A 22,179-nucleotide genomic window follows, 5' to 3' on the forward strand; every position below is an offset into this window, starting at 1 on the left:
AATAACAAAAAAATAATAAAAAGTCCACAAGTCAAATAACAAGCCAGGAGTAAAAACCAGAGCTGGTAGTCAGACGAGCCGAGTCAGGAGCCAAAGCAAATAGTCAGAGGAGCCGGAATCAGGAACAAGGAAAACAGCAGAGTCAGGAACAAGCCAGGGATCAGGAACCAGGAAGGACGTCAGACAGCCAGGTAATACACAGGAACTCTAACAAACAGGTCTGAGACAACGCAAAGGCAAAGCATACAGAACAGAGGCCCTTTAAATAATAAGTGATGACATCACAATTCTGAGACTGCATCCTGTCTCACACAGATGATGCACACCAGTCTGGCCATAAAAGGAAGTGCAGGAAATGAGCATCATTCCCCACAATGCACCATAGTCCTGCAAGAGAGGTGAGTAAAATGGCTGCCAGCAGCACATGGCAAAACAAACAGGGAAAAAAACCCTGACAGGCCCGGCTTGGATGAAGACTTCTGCGCTTCCTTGAGGATGGATGTCCGGCTCTTCAGAACTGTAAGTCGATCTTCAAGGGGTTAGTGTTAGGTTTTTTTAAGGGTGTATTGGGTGGGTTTTATTTTTAGGTTAGGGTTTGGGCCTGCAATAGAGCTAACTGCCCTTTTAAGGGCAATGCCCATCCAAATGCCCTTTTCAGGTCAATGGGGAGCTTAGTTTTTTTTAGATACTATTTTATTTGGGGGGTTGTGTTTGTCGTGGTGGGGGTTTTACTGTTGGGGGATTGTTTGTATTTTTTTACAGGTAAAAGAGCTGAATTCTTTGGGGCAATGCCCTGCAAAAGGCCCTTTTAAGTTTAGTTTAGGCTAGGGTTTTTTTTTTATTTTGGGAGGGCTTTTTTTATTTTGATAGGGCTATTAGATTAGGTGTAATTAGTTTAAATATCTTGTAATTTGTTTATTATTTTCTGTAATTTAGTGTTGTTTGTTTTTTTGTACTTTAGCTAATTTAATTTAATTTATTTAATTGTTTTTAATTTAGTTAATTTATTTAATTGTAGGGTTAGGTTAGATGTATTGTAACTTAGGTTAGGTTTTATTTTACAGGTACTTTTGTATTTATTTTAGCTAGGTAGTTATTAAATAGTTAATAACTATTTAATAACTATTCTACCTAGTTAAAATAAATACAAACTTGCCTGTAAAATAAAAATAAACCCTAAGCTAGCTACAATGTAACTATTAGTTATATTGTAGCTAGCTTAGGGTTTATTTTATAGGTAAGTATTTAGTTTTAAATGGGAATTATTTAGGTAATAATATTAATTTTTATTAAGATTTATTGTAATTATATTTAAGTTAGGGGGTGTTAAGGTTAGGGTTAGACTTAGGTTTAGGGGTTAATACATTTAGTATAGTGGCGGCGACGTTTGGGGTTGCAGATTAGGGTTAAAAAATTTAGGTAGGTGGTGGGATGTTTAGGGACGGCAGATTAGGGGTTTAATAATATTTTAAATAGTGTTTGCGATGCGGGAGTGCGGCGGGTTTAGGGGTTAATATGTTAATTATAGTTGGGGGCGATGTCCAGAGCGGCAGATTAGGGGTTAAAAATTTTTATTTTAGTGTTTGCGATGCGGGGAGGGCCTCGGTTTAGGGGTTAATAGGTAGTTTATGGGTGTTAGTGTACTTTTTAGCACTTTAGTTATGAGTTTTATGTTACGGCGTTGTACCATAAAACTCTTAACTACTGACTTTTAAATGCGTTAGGGATCTTGAGGTAGAGGGTGTACCGCTCACTTTTTGGCCTCCAGGACAGACTCCGTAATATCAGCGCTATGGAAGTCCCATAGAAAAAAGACTTTACGTAAGTCGTTTGCGGTAAGGCCAAAGAAGTGTGCAGTGCCCTAAACCTGCAAGACTCGTAATACCAGCGGGCGTAAAAAAGCAGCGTTAGGACCTCTTAACGCTGCTTTTTTACCTTAAACGCACAACCTCGTAATCTAGCCGTATGTGTTTAGAGGGACATGTTGTTACCCATGTGAAAATATCACATGAACATCATTATGCAAAAAAGTAAGGGAATTTTACCTCAAAATGTCTTCAGCTATGCATAATAAGTGTTCTTTGAGAAGCTACCCTTCAACTACTGTTATCTTCATGATGTTCTGCAGGGTTTTTAAATTTTGCTTTACTGTGATCTCATGAGATTTCACCATAATCTCACAAGATTTCACAGTAAGTGACTGTGCATGCACATGCCAGATGCACACTCCCTTGCAAGTTCTGGGACTATCACCCTGATTGGATGTCCATTTAACCTTTTGCACAGGTAAAACATCAAACGCAAATGGAAATTTGTAAAATAAGTTGTTCTAATAGAGACTTTTTATCATTACATCCCTTTACCTTTTCATTATGTGCAGGTATTATTAAAGTGATGGTAAACTTTAAATGTACATACAGCACTTTTTTTTTGTAGCTAAATCACTGATTGGAAAACAGTTCAAACCATTAGCTCACTAAAAAATATCGGCTAGATTTAGAGTTTTGCGTTAGCCGTCAAAACCAGCGTTAGGGGCTCCTAATGCTGGTTTTGGGCTACCGCTGGTATTTAGAGTCATGTAGGTAAGGGTCTAACGCTCACTTTCCAGCCGCGACTTTTCCATACCGCAGATCCCCCTACGCCATTTTGCGTATCCTATCTTTCAATGGGATCTTTCTAACGCCGGTATTTTAGAGTCTTGGCTGGAGTGAGAGTTAGAACTCTAACGACAAAACTCCAGCCGCAGAAAAAAGCCAGGAGTTAAGAGCTCTTTGGGCTAACGCCGGTTCATAAAGCTCTTAACTACTGAGCTCTAAAGTACACTAACACCCATAAACTACCTATGCACCCCTAAACCGAGGTCCCCCCACATCGCCGCTACTCTAATAATTTTTTTTAACCCCTAATCTGCCGACCGCACACCGCCGCAACCTACGTTATCCCTATGTACCCCTAATCTGCTGCCCCTAACACCGCCGACCCCTATATTATATTTATTAATCCCTAATCTGCCGCCCCCAACGTCGCCGCCCCCTACCTACAATTATTAACCCCTAATCTGCCGACCGGACCTCACTGCTACTATAATAAAGTTATTAACCCCTAATCCGCTTTACTCCTGCCTCAATAACCCTATAATAAATATTATTAACCCCTAATCTGCCCTCCCTAACATCGCCGACACCTAACTTCAAGTATTAACCCCTAATCTGCCGACCGGACCCTCACCGCTACTCTAATGAATTTATTAACCCTAAAGCTAAGTCTAACCTAACACTAACACCCCCCTAAGTTAAATATAATTTTTATCTAACGAAATAAATTAACTCTTATTAAATAAATTATTCCTATTTAAAGCTAAATACTTACCTGTAAAATAAACCCTAAGATAGCTACAATATAACTAATAATTACATTGTAGCTATTTTAGGATTAATATTTATTTTACAGGCAACTTTGTATTTATTCTAACCAGGTACAATAGCTATTAAATAGTTAATAACTATTTAATAGCTACCTAGTTACAATAATTACAAAATTACCTGTAAAATAAATCCTAACCTAAGTTACAATTAAACCTAACACTACACTATCAATAAATTAATTAAATAAAATACCTACAATTATCTACAATTAAACCTAACACTACACTAATTACATAAAATACCTAAAAATAAATAGAATTAAATAAACTAACTAAAGTAAAAAAAATAAAAAAAGAACTAAGTTACAAAAAATAAAAAAATAATTTACAAACATTATAAAAATATTACAACAATTTTAAGCTAATTACACCTACTCTAAGCCCCCTAATAAAATAACAAAGCCCCCCAAAATAAAAAAAATGCCCTACCCTATTCTAAAATAAAAATAGAAAAGCTCTTTTACCTGTAAAAAAAACCATACAATACCCCCCCCAACATTACAACCCACCACCCACATACCCCTAATCTAACCCAAACCCCTCTTAAATAAACCTAACACTAAGCCCCTGAAGATCATCCTACCTTATCTTCACCACGCCGGGTATCACCGATCAGTCCAGAGGAGGCTCCGAAATCTTCATCCAAGCCCAAGCGGGGGCTGAAGACATCCATCATCCGGCTGAAGAGGTCCATCATCGGGCTGAAGTCTTGATCCAAGCGCGGGCTGAAGATATCCATCTTCCGGCTGAAGTCTTGATCCAAGCGCGGGCTGAAGAGATCCATCATCCGGCTGAAGTCTTCTATCAAGCGGCATCTTCAATCTTCTTTCTTCCGGATCCATCTTCATCCCGCCGACGCGGAACATCCATCCTGGCCGACGACTTCCCGACGAATGACGGTTCCTTTAAGGGACGTCATCCAAGATGGCGTCCCTCGAATTCCGAATGCCAATCAGAATTTTCCTACCTTAATTCCGATTGGCTGATAGAATCCTATCAGCCAATCGGAATTCGAGGGACACCATCTTGGATGACATCCCTTAAAGGAACCTTCATTCGTCGGGAAGTCGTCGGCCAGGATGGATGTTCCGCGTCGGCGGGATGAAGATGGATCCGGAAGAAAGAAGATTGAAGATGCCGCTTGATAGAAGACTTCAGCCGGATGATGGATCTCTTCAGCCCGCGCTTGGATCAAGACTTCAGCCAGATGATGGATATCTTCAGCCCGTGCTTGGATCAAGACTTCAGCCGGATGATGGACCTCTTCAGCCCGATGATGGACATCTTCAGCCCCCGCTTAGATCAAGACTTCAGCCCGATGATAGACCTCTTCAGCCGGATGATGGATGTCTTCAGCCCCCGCTTGGGCTTGGATGAAGACTTCGGAGCCTCCTCTGGACTGATCGGTGATACCCGGCGTGGTGAAGATAAGGTAGGGAGATCTTCAGGGGCTTAGAGTTAGGTTTATTTAAGGGGGGTTTGGGTTAGATTAGGGGTATGTGGGTGGTGGGTTGTAATGTTGGGGGGGGTATTGTATGTTTTTTTTTACAGGCAAAAGAGCAGAATTCTTTGGGGCATGCCCCGCAAAAGGCCCTTTTAAGGGCTGGTAAAGTAAAATAGCTTTTCTATTTTTATTTTAGAATAGGGTAGGGCATTTTTTTATTTTGGGGGGCTTTGTTATTTTATTAGGGGGGCTTAGAGTAGGTGTAATTAGCTTAAAATTGTTGTAATCTTTTTATATGTTTGTAAATCATTTTTTTATTTTTTGTAACTTAGTTCTTTTTTTATTTTTTGTACTTTAGTTAGTTTATTTAATTGTTTTTATTTGTAGGTATTTTATGTAATTAATTTATTGGTAGTGTAGTGTTAGGTTTAATTGTAGATAATTGTAGGTATTTTATTTAATTAATTTATTGATAGTGTAGTGTTAGGTTTTAATTGTAACTTAGTTAGGATTTATTTTACAGGTAATTTTGTAATTATTTTAACTAGGTAGCTATTAAATAGTTATTAACTATTTAATAGCTATTGTACCTGGTTAAAATAAATACAAAGTTGCCTGTAAAATAAATATTAATCCTAAAATAGCTACAATATAATTATTATTTATATTGTAGCTATATTAGGGTTTATTTTACAGGTGAGTATTTAGCTTTAAATAGGAATAATTTATTTAATAAGATTTATTTTATTTTGTTAGAATAAAATTATATTTAATTTAGGGGGGTGTTAGTGTTAGGGTTAGACTTAGCTTTAGGGGTTAATACATTTATTAGAGTAGCGGTGAGGTCCCGGTCGGCAGATTAGGGGTTAATACTTGAAGTTAGGTGTCGGCGATGTTAGGGAGCGCAGATTAGGGGGTTAATACTATTTATTATAGGGTTATTGAGGCGGGAGTAAGGCGGATTAGGGGTTAATAACTTTATTATAGTAGCGGTGAGGTCCGGTCGGCAGATTAGGGGTTAATAATTGTAGGTAGGTAGCGGCGACGTTGGGGGGGCAGATTAGGGGGTATTAAATATAATATCGGGGTCGGCGGGGGTTAGGGGCAGCAGATTAGGGGTATATAGAGATAACGTAGGTTGCGGCGGTGTACGGAGCGGGGGGGTTAATAATAAAATGCAGGTGTCAGCGATAGCGGGGGCGGCAGATTAGGGGTTAATAAGTGTAAGGTTAGGGGTGTTTAGACTCGGGGTTCATGTTAGGGTGTTAGGTGCAGACTTAGGAAGTGTTTCCCCATAGGAAACAATGGGGCTGCGTTAGGAAATGGGGCTGCTTTTTTGCAGGTGTTAGGTTTTTTTTCAGCTCAAACTGCCCCATTGTTTCCTATGGGGATATCGTGCATGAGCACGTTTTTGAAGCTGGCCGCGTCCGTAAGCACCGCTGGTATTGAGAGTTGCAGTGGCGGTAAATTATGCTCTACGCTCCCTTTTTGGAGCCTAACGTAGCCATTCTGTGAACTCTAAATACCAGCGGTATTTAAAAGGTGCGGGGGAAAAAAAGCATGCGTAGCTAACGCACCCCTTCCAACGCAAAACTCTAAATCTAGGTGTATGAGATTTGAAGTGGGCGGCCGGAACGTGGTGTATTAGAATTGCACGGCTAGATTAAAAATTAAGTTACAGCGCATCTTTATTAGAAGAGATCAATTAAAGTCCATCTAAAATATTTCTTAGAATTCGGACCTGATTTTAAAACATGTGAAGTTTACTTTAGAGATTCTGCAAACCTTGATGAACAGCAAGATTGACAAACATCCCTGAGTAGTCTATAAATATTGTCAAAAAGGAGCAGTAAAATGAAATGCTTCATGGGAGGTAGTTGGCAAATATTTGTTTTTATATACACCACTTTATACTTGAGTGGTTATTATAAGAAGGACCTTTCTTCAGTATGTGATGGATATGACGTCCCCCAAAATTAACATAAATTAATTAGTTGCGAGTCAAAAGGTAGTTTTTTTTTAAACATATTGTCCATCTTACCTATTCTTGCTTAGGGCTATGACTTCAGTACAGAATAAACTTAAAGGAACACTAAACCCTAATTTTTTCTTTCATGATTCAGATAGAGCATGCAACTTTAAGCAACTTTCTAATTTACTCCTATTATCAATTTTTCTTCATTCTCTTGCTATCTTTATTTGAAAATCATTAATAAAAATCTTAGCAGCCAGCCCATTTTAGGTTTAGCACCATGGACAGCGCTTGCTTATTGGAGGGTGACATTTACCCACCAATAAGCAAGCATAACCCAGGTTCTCAACCAAAAATAGGCCGGCTCCTATACATCACATTCCTGCTTTTTAAATAAAGATAGCAACAGAACAAAGAGAAATTGATAATAAGAGTAAATTATAAAGTTGCTTAAAATTGCATGCTCTATCTGAATCATTAAAGAAAAACATTGCGTTTAGTGTCCCTTTAAAGGAACATAATTGCATGTTTGTTTCTAAAATTCTATTAGCCTTATTAAAAGGTACTTGAATAGCTTTAGAAAAATGCTAAATAAGTATTTTTTATTTTTTTTAAAAAGTTCTATCAAAGAGAGGCCTTACTATACTTGCCCCATAAGGTGAGTATGTTGTGGCTATATAGTGCTAATCTGAGGATACAAATGTATGCTATAAAATGTTGGCTAGTGCCTCTGACATAAGGGGCAGGCTACCTAGTCTGAGAGAGACTAGATGGTTTACTTGGATAAAAAGTCTTAAACTACATCTCAGACACATGAATCATCTTTTTGTTTCGGTTCTTAATTTAGGTATTTATGGGTGTAAGTAATCTAATTAACGAGAAGCAGCAAACATCTGTTTATTATATATTAGTATGTCTGTTATACAATTCTCAGTGTTCTTTGCTTTTCCTTCTTGACATATATGTGAGCAGGCATTTTATGGCTAGAATATTGCTCTTTGTTGCTGGTACATTATGGGTTACACCGTTACAGTGATGTTTTTATATATGTGTGTGATGGGGCAGACACATATTTGTGGTTTGCTGAATGAGCACTGAGATTTGCTAAGATACTAAAGCCAAGCAAAGCAGCTCATGACCACCATAACAAAGCAGGTAATATTTCCTGTGTCCTATAGAAACAGCCTTACATTGATCCTATGAGCACCAGTCATGGAGACGCTGGAACTGGAACTTGTACAGTGTATAGACGCAAAACAAATGGCATACAAATGAAATAGAGAGACAGAGGGAAGGACAAAAAGGGGTGGCCTTGGCTAGTTATTGTGCTGAGAGTCGTAATCAGTTCCAGAGATGTGTGTGTAGCAGGTATGATGTTCTGAGAATCATTCATAGTAGCTTCAGCATGGATGGTCTGTTTCCTTCAATTTGTGGCATATGAGAGAACTATTTCTTATAATCACACCACAAGGTGATATAGATGAGAAATATTATTTACTAAATGTATCTAAAAGTGTAATTGCTTCAAGGGAACTGTTGAGTATTGGTTGTGATCTAGACTAAGGTGGCAATGATATAAAAACAAGTATAAAGGGGGGGCGGAGCCAGCAGCAAGCGCAGCAAGACGCATATCAAAGAGGCTCCTGACTTTATTTTATATTATACCACAGTTTTCCGATTTTTCCCCTAAAATACTACCAGCTGATGATCAAATTATTATTGTGAACAGTAGGGGCTCCTATTATTTGCCTGATTGGAGCTAGTAAGGTGGCTATCTTTGATTATTACGCCTGGGGAAGCAGCGGACCGCCATTTCTGTTTATTATGGAAGAAAACATCTGCGCCACAGTATGGTCTCTATTTGCGGAGTATGAGCAGCGGATCCTTGAGAGGTTCGATGGCTTGCTGACCAGGATTGAGGCCGGATTCATAAAGGAGCGGCCTGCGCTGGTCGATGGAGAGATTGAGACTGATGCTAGCGTGAACCTCGGTGTAGTGCAATCACAAGAAGGAGATTTCCACGCCACACCCGGTCTCCCTGAGAAGCATCATCTACGGAACGGAGATACGGGAGGTCCCGGAACACCTTACAGCTCATGGGCCCGGCTGGTCAGCGGGGTATTGACCCCTGTTAACAACACTGGTATGGTTAACTCAATTATGGTCACCTCCTCCTACAAGATGATCCTGCAATTTGCAGGCATTCGGCTCCTTGCTGCCAGCACAAGAACCGGAGTTGGGTGATGACTTTAATGTAGTAATGGTTTACGGATGCCCCGGTTTACAAATCTATCTTGCCCACCTCACATGCCCCTACTAACTAACCTTATAGCAGCTGACATTGAAGGATCTACACCCATGCAGACTAAACTCTGATAATGTGTGTTCTTGGGAACCGAAACTTCTTTATATTTCTACAGCGTGCAGATCTCAAAGGGAACTTTCTACTTGTTCAGCTACTTAAGCATGTTTACTAATTTTATGATTTTCCCTCATAACTTATAGTTCCCTGTTATTTTGTTTTGCGCCATGTTAAGACTTTTATGAGACCCATTTCACGGTGGCAAGATGTTGAATGGCTCTGCAGCTATCTGTCTAAGTTATAAATCTTGCTTTTTGTACTTTTATTTCCTTTTGGGACTCACTGGGAATATATTTGCTCAGCAGTATAGAAAACCTGATTTTTATTTACGTGATGCTATTATGTATATTTCCTGAAGTTTGAATGCTACTCAATCAGCTGGTTTGCGTATTGGCCTCTGCCTCATACATCAGTTAGCCTTATTTAGCACCTACCTTCGAATATAGCTTTAGCTAGAGTTTAGCTGCCATATTGTTACTCTATATTTACTAGTGCTACCAAAATATAATAGTTATGGTATAACCTTTATATAGTATTGCAGCAACCAATCAAATAGGTACAGATGTTGACATAGACTTTAGGGTATATAGTTTATCTACGCTTATATGTTCATACTCTGCCATCTTTAACCTAGGTGACTGTTTACTGAACAGGTCAGAAATTGAGAGGGAATATAGCACTAGTCTAATCTCCACCCCCCCCCCCTTTTTTTTTTAATGCGGTAAAGGGCGAGTAATCTCTCCTCTGCATTACTCTTTGGCAGAGTTTTTGTAGTCTTTGCCCAGCCTGGAGAGCCCGGATTAAAGCTTTTTCTAGTATCTACATTAAAAGACTCCTCAGGCCCTAAATTTATAGAATTGTGATGGTGTGTTATTCCATAGTGAACTGTAACCTTTGTGTTTTACTTTCTTGTTATACAATAATTGTTTTCATATATGTCTGTTAGTATACATAAAGTGCCCTGTTTCCTACCGCAAAGATCTTGGTCCCCTGGTTGGATCTGTAACCTATCAAGGACACTGTGAAACTGTAAAAAACAAAATGAGGTGCTTATGATTGTACATTCGTATCAGTCTGCTTTGTAAAGATCACTAATCAGTCTTTCATTCTGTTGTTAGTTCGCTTGATGCTGTAATAGATTGTTGATTGTCTGATATGTATATTTTTGGATTCTGATTATCACCTCAATAAAAAATATTTAAAAAAAAAACAAAAAAAAAAAAAAAAAAGTATAAAATGATCTGGGTCACATAGTTCCCCTCTTGTACAAGTGCTGTCGCTGTGCTATACTTAGGTCTAAAATCACATTATTTACAAGATGTTCTTCCAGCTGGATGGGAAGTTCATTTTCTATGGCTTTTATGTGAAAAAATAGTTATTTATATATCTGAAACTTTCAGGATCTTCTGAGCAGTGGTGGAACTACAGAAGTCTCAGAGGTCTCAATTGATATTGGGCACACATCTCACCAGTGTCCCTGCAATCACTGGTATCTTCTCTACACAGGGGCCTGGAGAGGCCAAGGGTCCACCTGCATCATGTCTGGCCACTTTGTGTGCCCATCTGCAAAACAGGGCTCACAGTTTTAGGGATGGTGTCATGATTTGCCTTACAATATATTGACAAGGTTGCCAAGATGGTGACCCTCAGTGTTGCTGCACAATTGCATATCTTCAGGTGCAGACTAACCAAACTGGGAGGAAATGTCTCAGTCACAGAGAATCAGATACTCTTTATTCTATTTGACTGCTCGCTCAGTTTCTGCTTATTGTGAACAACCAGAAAGGGTTTTATTGAAATGGGGGCCCCTCCACAACCTTTGTCCTAGGGGCCCAGTGAAGACTAGTTACACTCCTGCTTCTGAGTCTGGTTTCCTTGATGATAGATCAATGTTTTTCTTGCTCTAGTGCAGGCATTTTTCCTTTGTTTAATTGAGATGTTGAGAGGGCTGTGCATAGAGTGAGCAGTGTTAGGCATGTGTAGAAGTGTATGAATGAGAAGACACTTGAATCTGAATATAAGCTCTATGGGTCAATGATTTGTATTTAATTGGATATTAAAAAACTCTTGCTTTTATATAAAAATTGTACTTTGTCCCACACTCCCTAGTCAGGCCCAAAAGCAAACTCTGTAACCTAGGTTTTCAAACTGCTGAAACCAGCATTTTGATTTAAAGAATTTGCAGGTTATAGAATTAGATTTTTGGTCTCTCCAGGGAGTGTTGGACAAAGCACATTTTTAACACAAAATAAAGAGGTGTTTAAAGTACATATTATAAGTATTAATTTTATCCTATGAATATAAAATAGCATGATGTGGCTAGAATAGCAAGCTTCAGTGGTGGAAGAACTGGCAATATGAGTTCTGTCTTTGGCATGTAATAAATATAATTGATGGTGTAAACTAGACTTTTATGGATTAGAGGGTTACTGGGTACACAAGCTTTGACACTTTACCAGTATCATTCATGTAAACAATCATTCTGACATGGATATTTCTCCTCTGTGCTTTCTCTAGGCTTGTGCCCCTCTCTGGTCCCAGGAGTGTGGCTCTTCCATGTTCAGCACTGGAATTTGCACAAGCGTTGATAGAAACTTCCAACCAACCAGGACTATCGCACCAACTGCCCAAAGTGAGTAACATAAAGCAAAGATGAAATGTCAGAGTTGATGCCAATAAAATATAACAGAGTGGGGGGCAGCAGCCATGTTAGACTGGGATATTGAGAGCCAAAAAGTGTGATTTTAATATTCTGTAGAGTATCTCCATTAGTGCTAGTTCAGCTACATTCCAAGAATAGATTATCCCCTTGCCCAATCTGACATAGATCTATGGCATGCGGTGCAAGTTCCAGAGTACTGTATAATGTAGATCTACATCAGACCTTTTTGTGACAACAGAGATTTGCTTTTTGTGGGGTGCGGGCATCTGCCTTCATATGGTAAGGGAACACTGATTGTGCCGCCTTACCATATGAAGCCAGATTGCCTGATCATTTTACACAGGGACACTGTCTGTGTCACTCTCTGTAAGGATCATATGTTGCTGCCAGTGGGAGGTGTGGGAGGGAAGGCAGGATTTCTATAGGTGGCCCAGCGCAGGAGGGGCAGGTTACTATGCTACGGAAAATTGATTTTGAAGGGAGAGGCAGGGATGGGTCCCTAGGCTACAGAAAAAAAATATTCCTTAGTGGGGAGGTGGAGGGGATCACTACAGAACAAAATATAATATATAAATAAAAAATTAAATATATAAATAAAAATGCACTCATTTGTTACTGGCAACTATGCAAAGATGGCGGGAAACAGTGGGAAGAGGAGGGTTAGAGAGCTGTTTGGGGGGTGATCAGGGAGGTGGGAGAATGAGGAAGGAACCCTACACTACAGACAATAAAAATAAATAACTACTTAAATATTAAACAAAAAAGCTCTAAACTGCATACTGGCAGACTGGTTGCCAGTACCTAAGATGGTGCTAACCAGTGGATGGGGTAGGGAACAGAGCTGTTTGGGAAGTATCAGGTAGGGAGCAGGGGTGGGAGTTGTCAGGTGGGAGAAAAATCTCTGCAACACAGCAAATATTACGCTTAACAGCTAACTGATTAACCCATTTACTGCTGATAATTTTAGAAGTGCAATGCACAGCTGCAATTAGTGGCCTTTTAATTACCAAAAACCATTGGCAAAGCCATACATGTCTGCTATTTCTGCACAAAGGAGATCTCAAAGAAGCTTTTACAATCATGTGTCATATGACTGCAGAAGTTGTATGTATATAATTTCAGTGAGAAACTCAGTTTGTGAAAAAGTTAACAATTTTCATTTATAAATTTGAGGTAAGAGTCCACGATCCATTACTCCTGGGAATATACTTTCCCTGCCACTAGGAGGAGGCAAAGAATCCCAAAACAATGATTCCAAAAAACCCTCCCACCTCTATGGTAGTAAGGGCTAGATTTAGCAAAGCTGAAGCAGACAGGGGCGCGTATACGTGTCCCTGTACGCCTCAGCTCACCTGTGGCGGGGCAAAATTACCCACAGGTAATCATCATTGCACACAAGCGCAATTTTGCGTTTGCGTGCAATCCCGCCCCCTGCCCGCGCACAGCCAATCACACGCGGGCAGGATCTGTCAATCTCCTCGGTTGGACTAGACCAAGGAAACTCAGTTTGTGAAAAAGTTAACAATTTTCATTTATAAATTTGAGGTAAGAGTCCACGATCCATTACTCCTGGGAATATACTTTCCCTGCCACTAGGAGGAGGCAAAGAATCCCAAAACAATGATTCCAAAAAACCCTCCCACCTCTATGGTAGTAAGGGCTAGATTTAGCAAAGCTGAAGCAGACAGGGGCGCGTATACGTGTCCCTGTACGCCTCAGCTCACCTGTGGCGGGGCAAAATTACCCACAGGTAATCATCATTGCACACAAGCGCAATTTTGCGTTTGCGTGCAATCCCGCCCCCTGCCCGCGCACAGCCAATCACACGCGGGCAGGAGCTGTCAATCTCCTCGGTTGGACTAGACCAAGGAAATTGAATTTCCCCACCTTATAGGTGGCGAAGAGGTTAGGGAAGCGGCGGTCTGGTGACCGCTGCTTGTTAAATTATGGCGAGCAAGTTCTTGTGAGAACTTGCAGCCGTAGGGCTTTGACAAATCAAGCCCTTAGTCTTATCTTTGCCTTCACTGGAGGAAGGTGAAGAGTGAAGATGTGCAGATGATTTCTTCATTGAGGTTGGTTCTCAGTGTGATTTGAAGCCCATTTTTCCACAGAACTACAGTGATTGTCAGAGGGAATATAAGCAGTACAGGTTGTGGTTCATTTTTTCTTTCCCATGAGAATTTTAGTTACTGATCTCCCACATATGTTGCAGGGACTTTTGCCTCTTTCTGCTGGGTCTACAGATTACTCCTATATTATGTCCTCTGCTGATATGTTTTCAGTACTGAACTGGTTTCCTGTTAGTGTTTCTAGCAGGAGAGTGTTGTTGGTAAGTACTGTTTATTTTTTCAAACACTCTATTAAAGGGACAGTCAAGTCCAAAAAAAACTTTCATGGTTTAAATAGGGCATGTAATTTTAAACAACTTTCCAATTTACTTATGCTAATTTCTTAGACCTTGAAGGCCGCCTCGAATCTAAAAGCATTTTGACAGTTTTTCACCACTAGAGGGCATTAGTTCATGTGTTTCATATAGATAATATTGAGCTCATGCATGTGAATTTACCAAGGAGTGAGCACTGATTGGCTAAAATGCAAGTCTGTCAAAAGAACTGAAATAAGGGGCAGTCTGTAGAAGCTTAGATACAAGGTAATCACAGAGGTAAAACATATATTATTATAACTGTTTTGTTTATGCAAAACTGGGGAATGGGTAATTAAGGGATTATCTATCTTTTAAAATAACAAAAATTCTGGTGCTGACTGTCCCTTTAACCTTATGTTTGGACAAGGAAATATATGTTTATAAATGCCCTTGGGACAGATCATTAATATATCCCCCTTATTTATTTGAAGAGCTTATTTTAAGTATTTGCTTATAGATTTTATAGGGGGGCATGTTTTTATTTTATAATTGTTCCCCTGATGTGCACTCGTTTTATCATACTTTAATTATGGAAACTTCTGATTCTGTCCTACTTTAGAAGCTAAGGTATTTGAACACTTTTTCTACCAATGTTAAATGTGTTATTATAAGCAAGCTGCGATACCCCTCCCCCCCCAGCATATTTATGTGATACTTGTTTTTATGTTCTGATGTATTTGGACCAATTTAATACTATTCTTGCTTCCAAATGTACTTTATTATGGGATTTCATTATTTATGCTTAACTACTTTTTGTAGTTTTATGCTTAAAGTGCCATAAATCATTTTGAGATCTGTGCATATCCTAAAAGGACTAATTAAAGGGACAGTCAACACCAGAATTTTTGTTTTTTAAAAAGATAGATAATCCCTTTATTACCCATTCCCCAGTTTTGCATAACCAACACAGTTATAATAATATATGTTTTACCTCTGTAATTACCTTGTATCTAAGCTTCTGCTGACTGCCCCCTTATTTCAGTTCTTTTGACAGACTTGCATTTTAGCCAATCAGTGCTCACTCCTAGGTCACTTCCCGTGCATGAGCTCAATGTTATCTATATGAAACACATGAACTAAAGCCCTCTAGTGGTCAAAATGCATTTAGATTAGAGGCAGTCTTCAAAGTCTAATAAATTAGCATATGAAACCTCCTAATTTTAGCTTTCAACTATGAATACCAAGAGAACAAAGCAAAATTGGTGATAAAAGTAAATTGGGAAGTTGTTTAAAATGACATGCCCTATATAAATCATAAAAGTTTTTTTTGGACTTGACTGTCCCTTTAAGTAAAAATAGTTTGCATAAAAATATTGTTAAAAAATTGCTGGCAAGTATTTTAAAATAATTTTAAAAAAATAAGTAAAATTAGTTAAATAGCTATGCTGTCTGCCCGCATCGCAACTAATAAATAAAGCTATTAATATCGATACCGCCCCCCCTCCCCCGTATGGCTTTCCCGCAAGCGTTATGGCCTTTACCGCAACATTCCAATCCGCATTGAAAGACCTATAGTTAGTTATGTGTTTTGCAAAACAAAAAAGTTTCACAAAACACATCAAAAATATGTTACAAAGTACACCTACACCCATAAACTACACTAGTAACCCCGAAACCGCCACCCCCCTGAATCACAAACACTAAATAAACCTATTAACCACTAAACCGTCATCCCCCTTATCAAAACTAATAAAGCTATTAACCCCTAAACCACCACCCCTACAACGCAACTACCTAAATAAAGCTTTTAACCCCTAAACCTAACACCCTCTAACTTTATCAAAATTAAAATACACCTAAATTAAAGTTAAATTATATTAACTACCTTAAAATAAATAAAAACTTGCCTGTAAAACAAAATTAAAACCTAAGCTTAAACTAAAAAAAAAACACGTTGTGGGGGATGGCAGTTTAGGGGTTAATAGCTTTATTTAGGTAGTTGTGTTGTGGGGGGTGGTGGTTTAGGGGTTATAAGCTTTATTTAGTAGTTGCGATGTTGGGGGATGGCGGTTTAGGGGTTCTTAAACTAGGGGCTTATGTTAGGGTGTTAGTTTTTTTTGTCCACTTTCTTTTTCTCCATAGACTTCAATGGGAATATGAAAATGCGAAGGCGATTTCGCAATCACAGATGTTAGATTTTTTTCCAAAATTTAAGTGCACGTGCATGCCAAGTCGGAACTTGGTTTGTGTGCGGTATGTGGGTTAGCACAGAATAACGAATGCGAAAAGAAAGTTAGTTTGAAACTTGTAATGCCGGGGACATGCAAATTGCTTTAAAGCCAAATAACACGCGGGGATTCCTCGATGGATTTGATGCGCGACTTGTAATCTAGGTCTTAGAGAATTCTCTCTTTGGGGATATATAATTTTATATCACATTACTCCTTATAATGGAGTTTTTTGATCCTGTCCCTAATCCTACTTTGGAGGATATTGTTTATTGTAAACAAGCTTGCTTATCCTTAAGAGCTTTATTTATTTGGAGTTTTAAACTGTTTATGCTATTTTTTTATTTGCCTGTAGTTTTATGCTATGGAGCTTTCTGATTCTATCCTGAATCTTCCTTAAAAGCTGGGCCCTCTGAACACTTTTCTTTAAATCAGATAGATTACGAGATTTGAGCGCTATAGAGAAATTAACGAACGCCACAAAAGTTACGTTATTTAATTTCCTATAGTGCTGCTATTACAAGTTCTCAAACATACGCCGTATGTGTGTGATGTGGTTGCATTGAGCGCCATATCACACACAATCAGAGCGCTGCTGAAACGTGCTCGTGCACGATTTTCCCATAGACATCAATGGCCGGCAAAAAAAAAAACCTAACACCTGCGATCGCGGAAACAAAAGTTCCATAACGCAGCCCCATTGATGTCTATGGGGAAATAAAAATACAGTTTAAACCTAACACCCTAACATAAACCCTACGTCTAAACACCCCATATCTGCTGCCCCCAACATCGCTGACGCCTGCCTACAGTTATTAACCCCTAATCTTCCGCTTCTGATATACTATACTACATTTATTAACCCCTAAACCGCTAGCCCCCACATCGCAACAAGCTAAATTAAACTATATTAACCCCTAAACCTAACCTTAATGTAACCCTAACCCTAAACCTAACCTTATCACCGCCTAACTTTAACATAATAAAAATATAGCAAAATTAAATTTACAATTATTAACTAAATAAACCTATTAACCCGTAAACCACCAGCCCCCCCAAATCGCAACAAGCTAAATTAAACTATATTAACCCCTAAACCTAACCCTAAACCTATCTCTAAATCCCCCCTAACTTTAACATAATTAAATAAGATCTAAATTAAAATTATAATTATTAACTAAATAATACCTATTTAAAACTAAATACAAGTAGCCCTCAGTTTACGCCGGGGTTAGGTTCCAGAAGGAATGGTTGAAAATCGAAACAGTTGTAAATTGAAACCCAGTTTATAATGTAAGTCAATGGGAAGTGAGGGAGTTAGGTTCCAGGCCCCTCTCAAAATTGTCATAAGTAACACTTAATACATTATTTTTAAAGCTTTGAAATGAAGACTTTACATGCTAAACAGCATTATAAACCTAATGAAATAATCACACAACACAGAATATATAATTGAACAAAAATATTTGCTAAACACCATTATAAACCTAATAAAATAATCCCACAACACAGACTTTACTTGCATTTTTTGCAAACAGTTCTTTCTATGCATTCCAATCTGGACTGATTTATAGACAGGAAGATCTTGTTCCTTTGAAATCTGCTCGATAACTCAGGTCTGGTTAAACTGATTAATTTCAGCTTGCTTGGCTTGCATATCTTTGCTGCAACACAAGCGGACAGCTCCACCTACTGGCTTTTTTAATCAATGCACTGCTTCTCAATGCTTTTCAATAACAGTCACATGACTGAAAAAAGGTTGTTATTCTGAAACGGTGCAAATTGAACCGTTGTAAACCGAGGACCACCTGTACTTAGCTGTGAAATAAAACCTAAGCTAGCTACAATATAACTAATAGTTATATTGTAGCTATCTTAGGTTTTATTTTTATTTCACAGGTAAGTTTGTATTTATTTTAACTAGATAGACTAGTTAGTAAATAATTATTAACTATTTACTAACTACCTAGTTAAAATAAATCCAACTTACCTGTGAAATAAAACCTAAGCTGCCTTACACTAAAACCTACCATTATAAAAAATAAAAAAGCTACCATTACAAAAAATTTAAAAAAACTACCATTACAAAAAAAACATTTATCCAAAAAAATAAAGATTAATCCTATTCTAATACCCTTAAAAAATAAACCCACCCCAAAATAAAAAACCTTCTCTAGAATAAACTACCAAGGGCCCTTAAAAGGGCCTTTTGGGGGGCCCTTAAAAGTGCCTTTTGTAGGTCATTGCTCTGAGATAACCAGCTCTTTCACTCCAAAAAAAATACAAACTCCCACCCCCTAAACTACCAGGGGCCCTTAAAAGGGCCTTTTGGGAGGCCCTTAAAAGGGCCTTTTGTAGGACATTGCCTTGAGATAAACAGCTCTACAAACACCCCCTAACACTATACATTATGAAAAATAACAAACAAATTATCAAAAATAAAAAAGAATTACACTTAATCTAATATATGAATCAGCCAATAGGAATTAGGGATGCTAAAATACTATTGGCTGTTCAAATCAGCCAATAGGATTTAAGCAGCTCTAATTCTATTGGCTAATTCGAATTAGGGCTATTAGATTATGTGTAATTATTTTTTATTTTTGATCATTTGTTTGTTATTTTTTGTAATTTAGTGTTTGTTTTTGTAATTTAGTTAGTTGTTTTTTTTTTGCAATTAGATTCTTCAATCTTCATCCTGGCGGTGACGTCCTGATCCAAGCGGAGAGAAGTCTTCATCCAGGTGGCCTCTTCAATCTTTATCCAGGTGGCATCTTCTATCTTGATCCCGGAGGCGTGGAGCGGGTCCATCCTGAAGACATCCGGCGCGGAGCATCCTCTTTATACGGTCTCCGCCGTACACTGAATCTCTAATGCAAGGGATGCAATTCAAGATGGCGTCCCTTACATTCCTATTGGCTAAAAAATTTGAATCAGCCAATAGGAATTAGGGCTGCTAAAATCCTATTGGCTGTTCAAATCAGCCAATAGGATTTAAGCAGCTCTCATTCAATTGGCTAATTCGAATTAGGGCTATTAGATTAGGTGTAATTCTTTTTTATTTTTGATAATTTGTTATTTTTCATAATTTAGTGTTTGTTTTTTTTGTAATTTAGCAAGTTGTTTTTTTTGTAAATAGATATTTTTTGTATTATCACTCTAATTATATAAGAGTAGTTTTAGGATTTTTTTTGGTAGTTTAGTTTTATTTAATTGGTAGTTAGTTTAATTTTAGTTTAATAATTATAATAATTTTATTTAGTTAGTTTAAAATTATTATATTTAATTTGACAGGTAAGTTTTAATTTAATTTAAGCTAGGGAAATTGTAATTTTAATATAAAGTTAGGGGGGCGTTAGGTTTAGGGGTTACTAGTTTAAATTAGTTTATTTCATTGTGGGGGCTTTCAGTTTAGGAGTTAATAGTTTATTTTAGTATATTTCGTTGTGGGGGCTATTAGATTAGGTGTAATTCTTTTTTATTTTTGATAATTTGTTTGTTATTTTTCATAATTTAGTGTTTGTTTTTTTTGTAATTTAGTAAGTTGTTTTTTTTTGTAAATAGATATTTTTTGTATTATTACTCTAATTATATAAGAGTAGTGTTAGGATTTTTTTTGGTAGTTTAGTTTTATTTAATTGGTAGTTAGTTTAATTTTAGTTTAATAATTATAATAATTTTATTTAGTTAGTTTAAAAACATAATTTATGTAAGAACTTACCTGATAAATTCATTTCTTTCATATTAGCAAGAGTCCATGAGCTAGTGACGTATGGGATATACATTCCTACCAGGAGGGGCAAATTTTCCCAAACCTCAAAATGCCTATAAATACACCCCTCACCACACCCACAAATCAGTTTAACGTATAGCCAAGAAGTGGGGTGATAAGAAAAAAGTGCGAAAGCATAAAAAATAAGGAATTGGAATAATTGTGCTTTATACAAAAAAATCATAACCACCACAAAAAAAGGGTGGGCCTCATGGACTCTTGCTAATATGAAAGAAATGAATTTATCAGGTAAGTTCTTACATAAATTATGTTTTCTTTCATGTATTAGCAAGAGTCCATGAGCTAGTGACGTATGGGATAATGACTACCTAAGATGTGGATCTTCCACGCAAGAGTCACTAGAGAGGGAGGGATAAAATAAAGACAGCCAATTCCGCTGAAAAAAATCCACACCCAAAACAAAGTTTAAATCTTATAATGAAAAAAACTGAAATTATAAGCAGAAGAATCAAACTGAAACAGCTGCCTGAAGTACTTTTCTACCAAAAACTGCTTCAGAAGAAGAAAACACATCAAAATGGTAGAATTTAGTAAAAGTATGCAAAGAAGACCAAGTGGCTGCTTTGCAAATCTGATCAACCGAAGCTTCATTCCTAAACGCCCAGGAAGTAGAAACTGACCTAGTAGAATGAGCTGTAATCCTTTGAGGCGGAGTTTTACCCGACTCGACATAAGCATGATGAATCAAAGATTTTAACCAAGATGCCAAAGAAATGGCAGAAGCCTTCTGACCTTTCCTAGAACCGGAAAAGATAACAAATAGACTAGAAGTCTTTCGGAAATCCTTAGTAGCTTCAACATAATATTTCAAAGCTCTAACTACATCCAAAAAATGCAACGACTTTTCCTTAGAATTCTTAGGATTAGGACACAATGAAGGAACCACAATTTCTCTACTAATGTTGTTAGAATTCACAACCTTAGGTAAAAATTTAAAAGAAGTTCGCAACACCGCCTTATCCTGATGAAAAATCAGAAAAGGAGACTCACAAGAAAGAGCAGATAATTCAGAAACTCTTCTAGCAGAAGAGATGGCCAAAAGAAACAAAACTTTCCAAGAAAGTAATTTAATGTCCAGCGAATGCATAGGTTCAAACGGAGGAGCTTGAAGAGCCCCCAGAACCAAATTCAAACTCCAAGGAGGAGAAATTGACTTAATAACAGGTTTTATACGAACCAAAGCTTGTACAAAACAATGAATATCAGGAAGACTAGCAATCTTTCTGTGAAAAAGAACAGAAAGAGCAGAGATTTGTCCTTTCAAGGAACTTGCAGACAAACCTTTATCCAAACCATCCTGAAGAAACTGTAAAATTCTAGGAATTCTAAAAGAATGCCAAGAAAAATGATGAGAAAAACACCAAGAAATGTAAATCTTCCAGACTCGATAATATATCTTCCTAGATACAGATTTACGAGCCTGTAACATAGTATTAATCACAGAGTCAGAGAAACCTCTATGACTGAGAATCAAGCGTTCAATCTCCATACCTTCAAATTTAAGGATTTGAGATCCTGATGGAAAAAAAGGACCTTGCGATAGAAGGTCTGGTCTTAACGGAAGAGTCCACGGTTGGCAGGTGGCCATCCGGACAAGATCCGCATACCAAAACCTGTGAGGCCATGCTGGAGCCACCAGCAGAACAAACGAGCACTCCTTTAGAATCTTGGAAATCACTCTTGTTAGAAGAACTAGAGGCGGAAAAATATAGGCAGGATGATACTTCAAGGAAGTGACAATGCATCCACTGCCTCCGCTTGAGGATCCCTGGATCTGGACAGATACCTGGGAAGCTTCTTGTTTAGATGAGAAGCCATCAGATCTATTTCTGGAAGTCCCCACATTTGAACAATCTGAAGAAATACCTCTGGGTGAAGAGACCATTCACCCGGATGTAACGTTTGGCGACTGAGATAATCCGCTTCCCA

General features: G+C 38.0%; 1 protein-coding gene across 1 annotated transcript in view; it reads left to right on the forward strand.

The window, feature by feature from the left end:
• The window catches only part of ITGA10 (integrin subunit alpha 10), a 203,538-nt gene that overhangs the window by 72,311 nt on the left and 109,048 nt on the right, over positions 1-22,179 (forward strand). Inside the window, 1 exon segment of the mRNA XM_053704493.1 lies at positions 11,720-11,834. Coding sequence (XP_053560468.1) covers positions 11,720-11,834 — 115 coding nt within the window.

This window comes from Bombina bombina, chromosome 1, assembly GCF_027579735.1.
Source record: "Bombina bombina isolate aBomBom1 chromosome 1, aBomBom1.pri, whole genome shotgun sequence".
NCBI classification, from domain to species: Eukaryota; Metazoa; Chordata; class Amphibia; order Anura; family Bombinatoridae; genus Bombina; species Bombina bombina.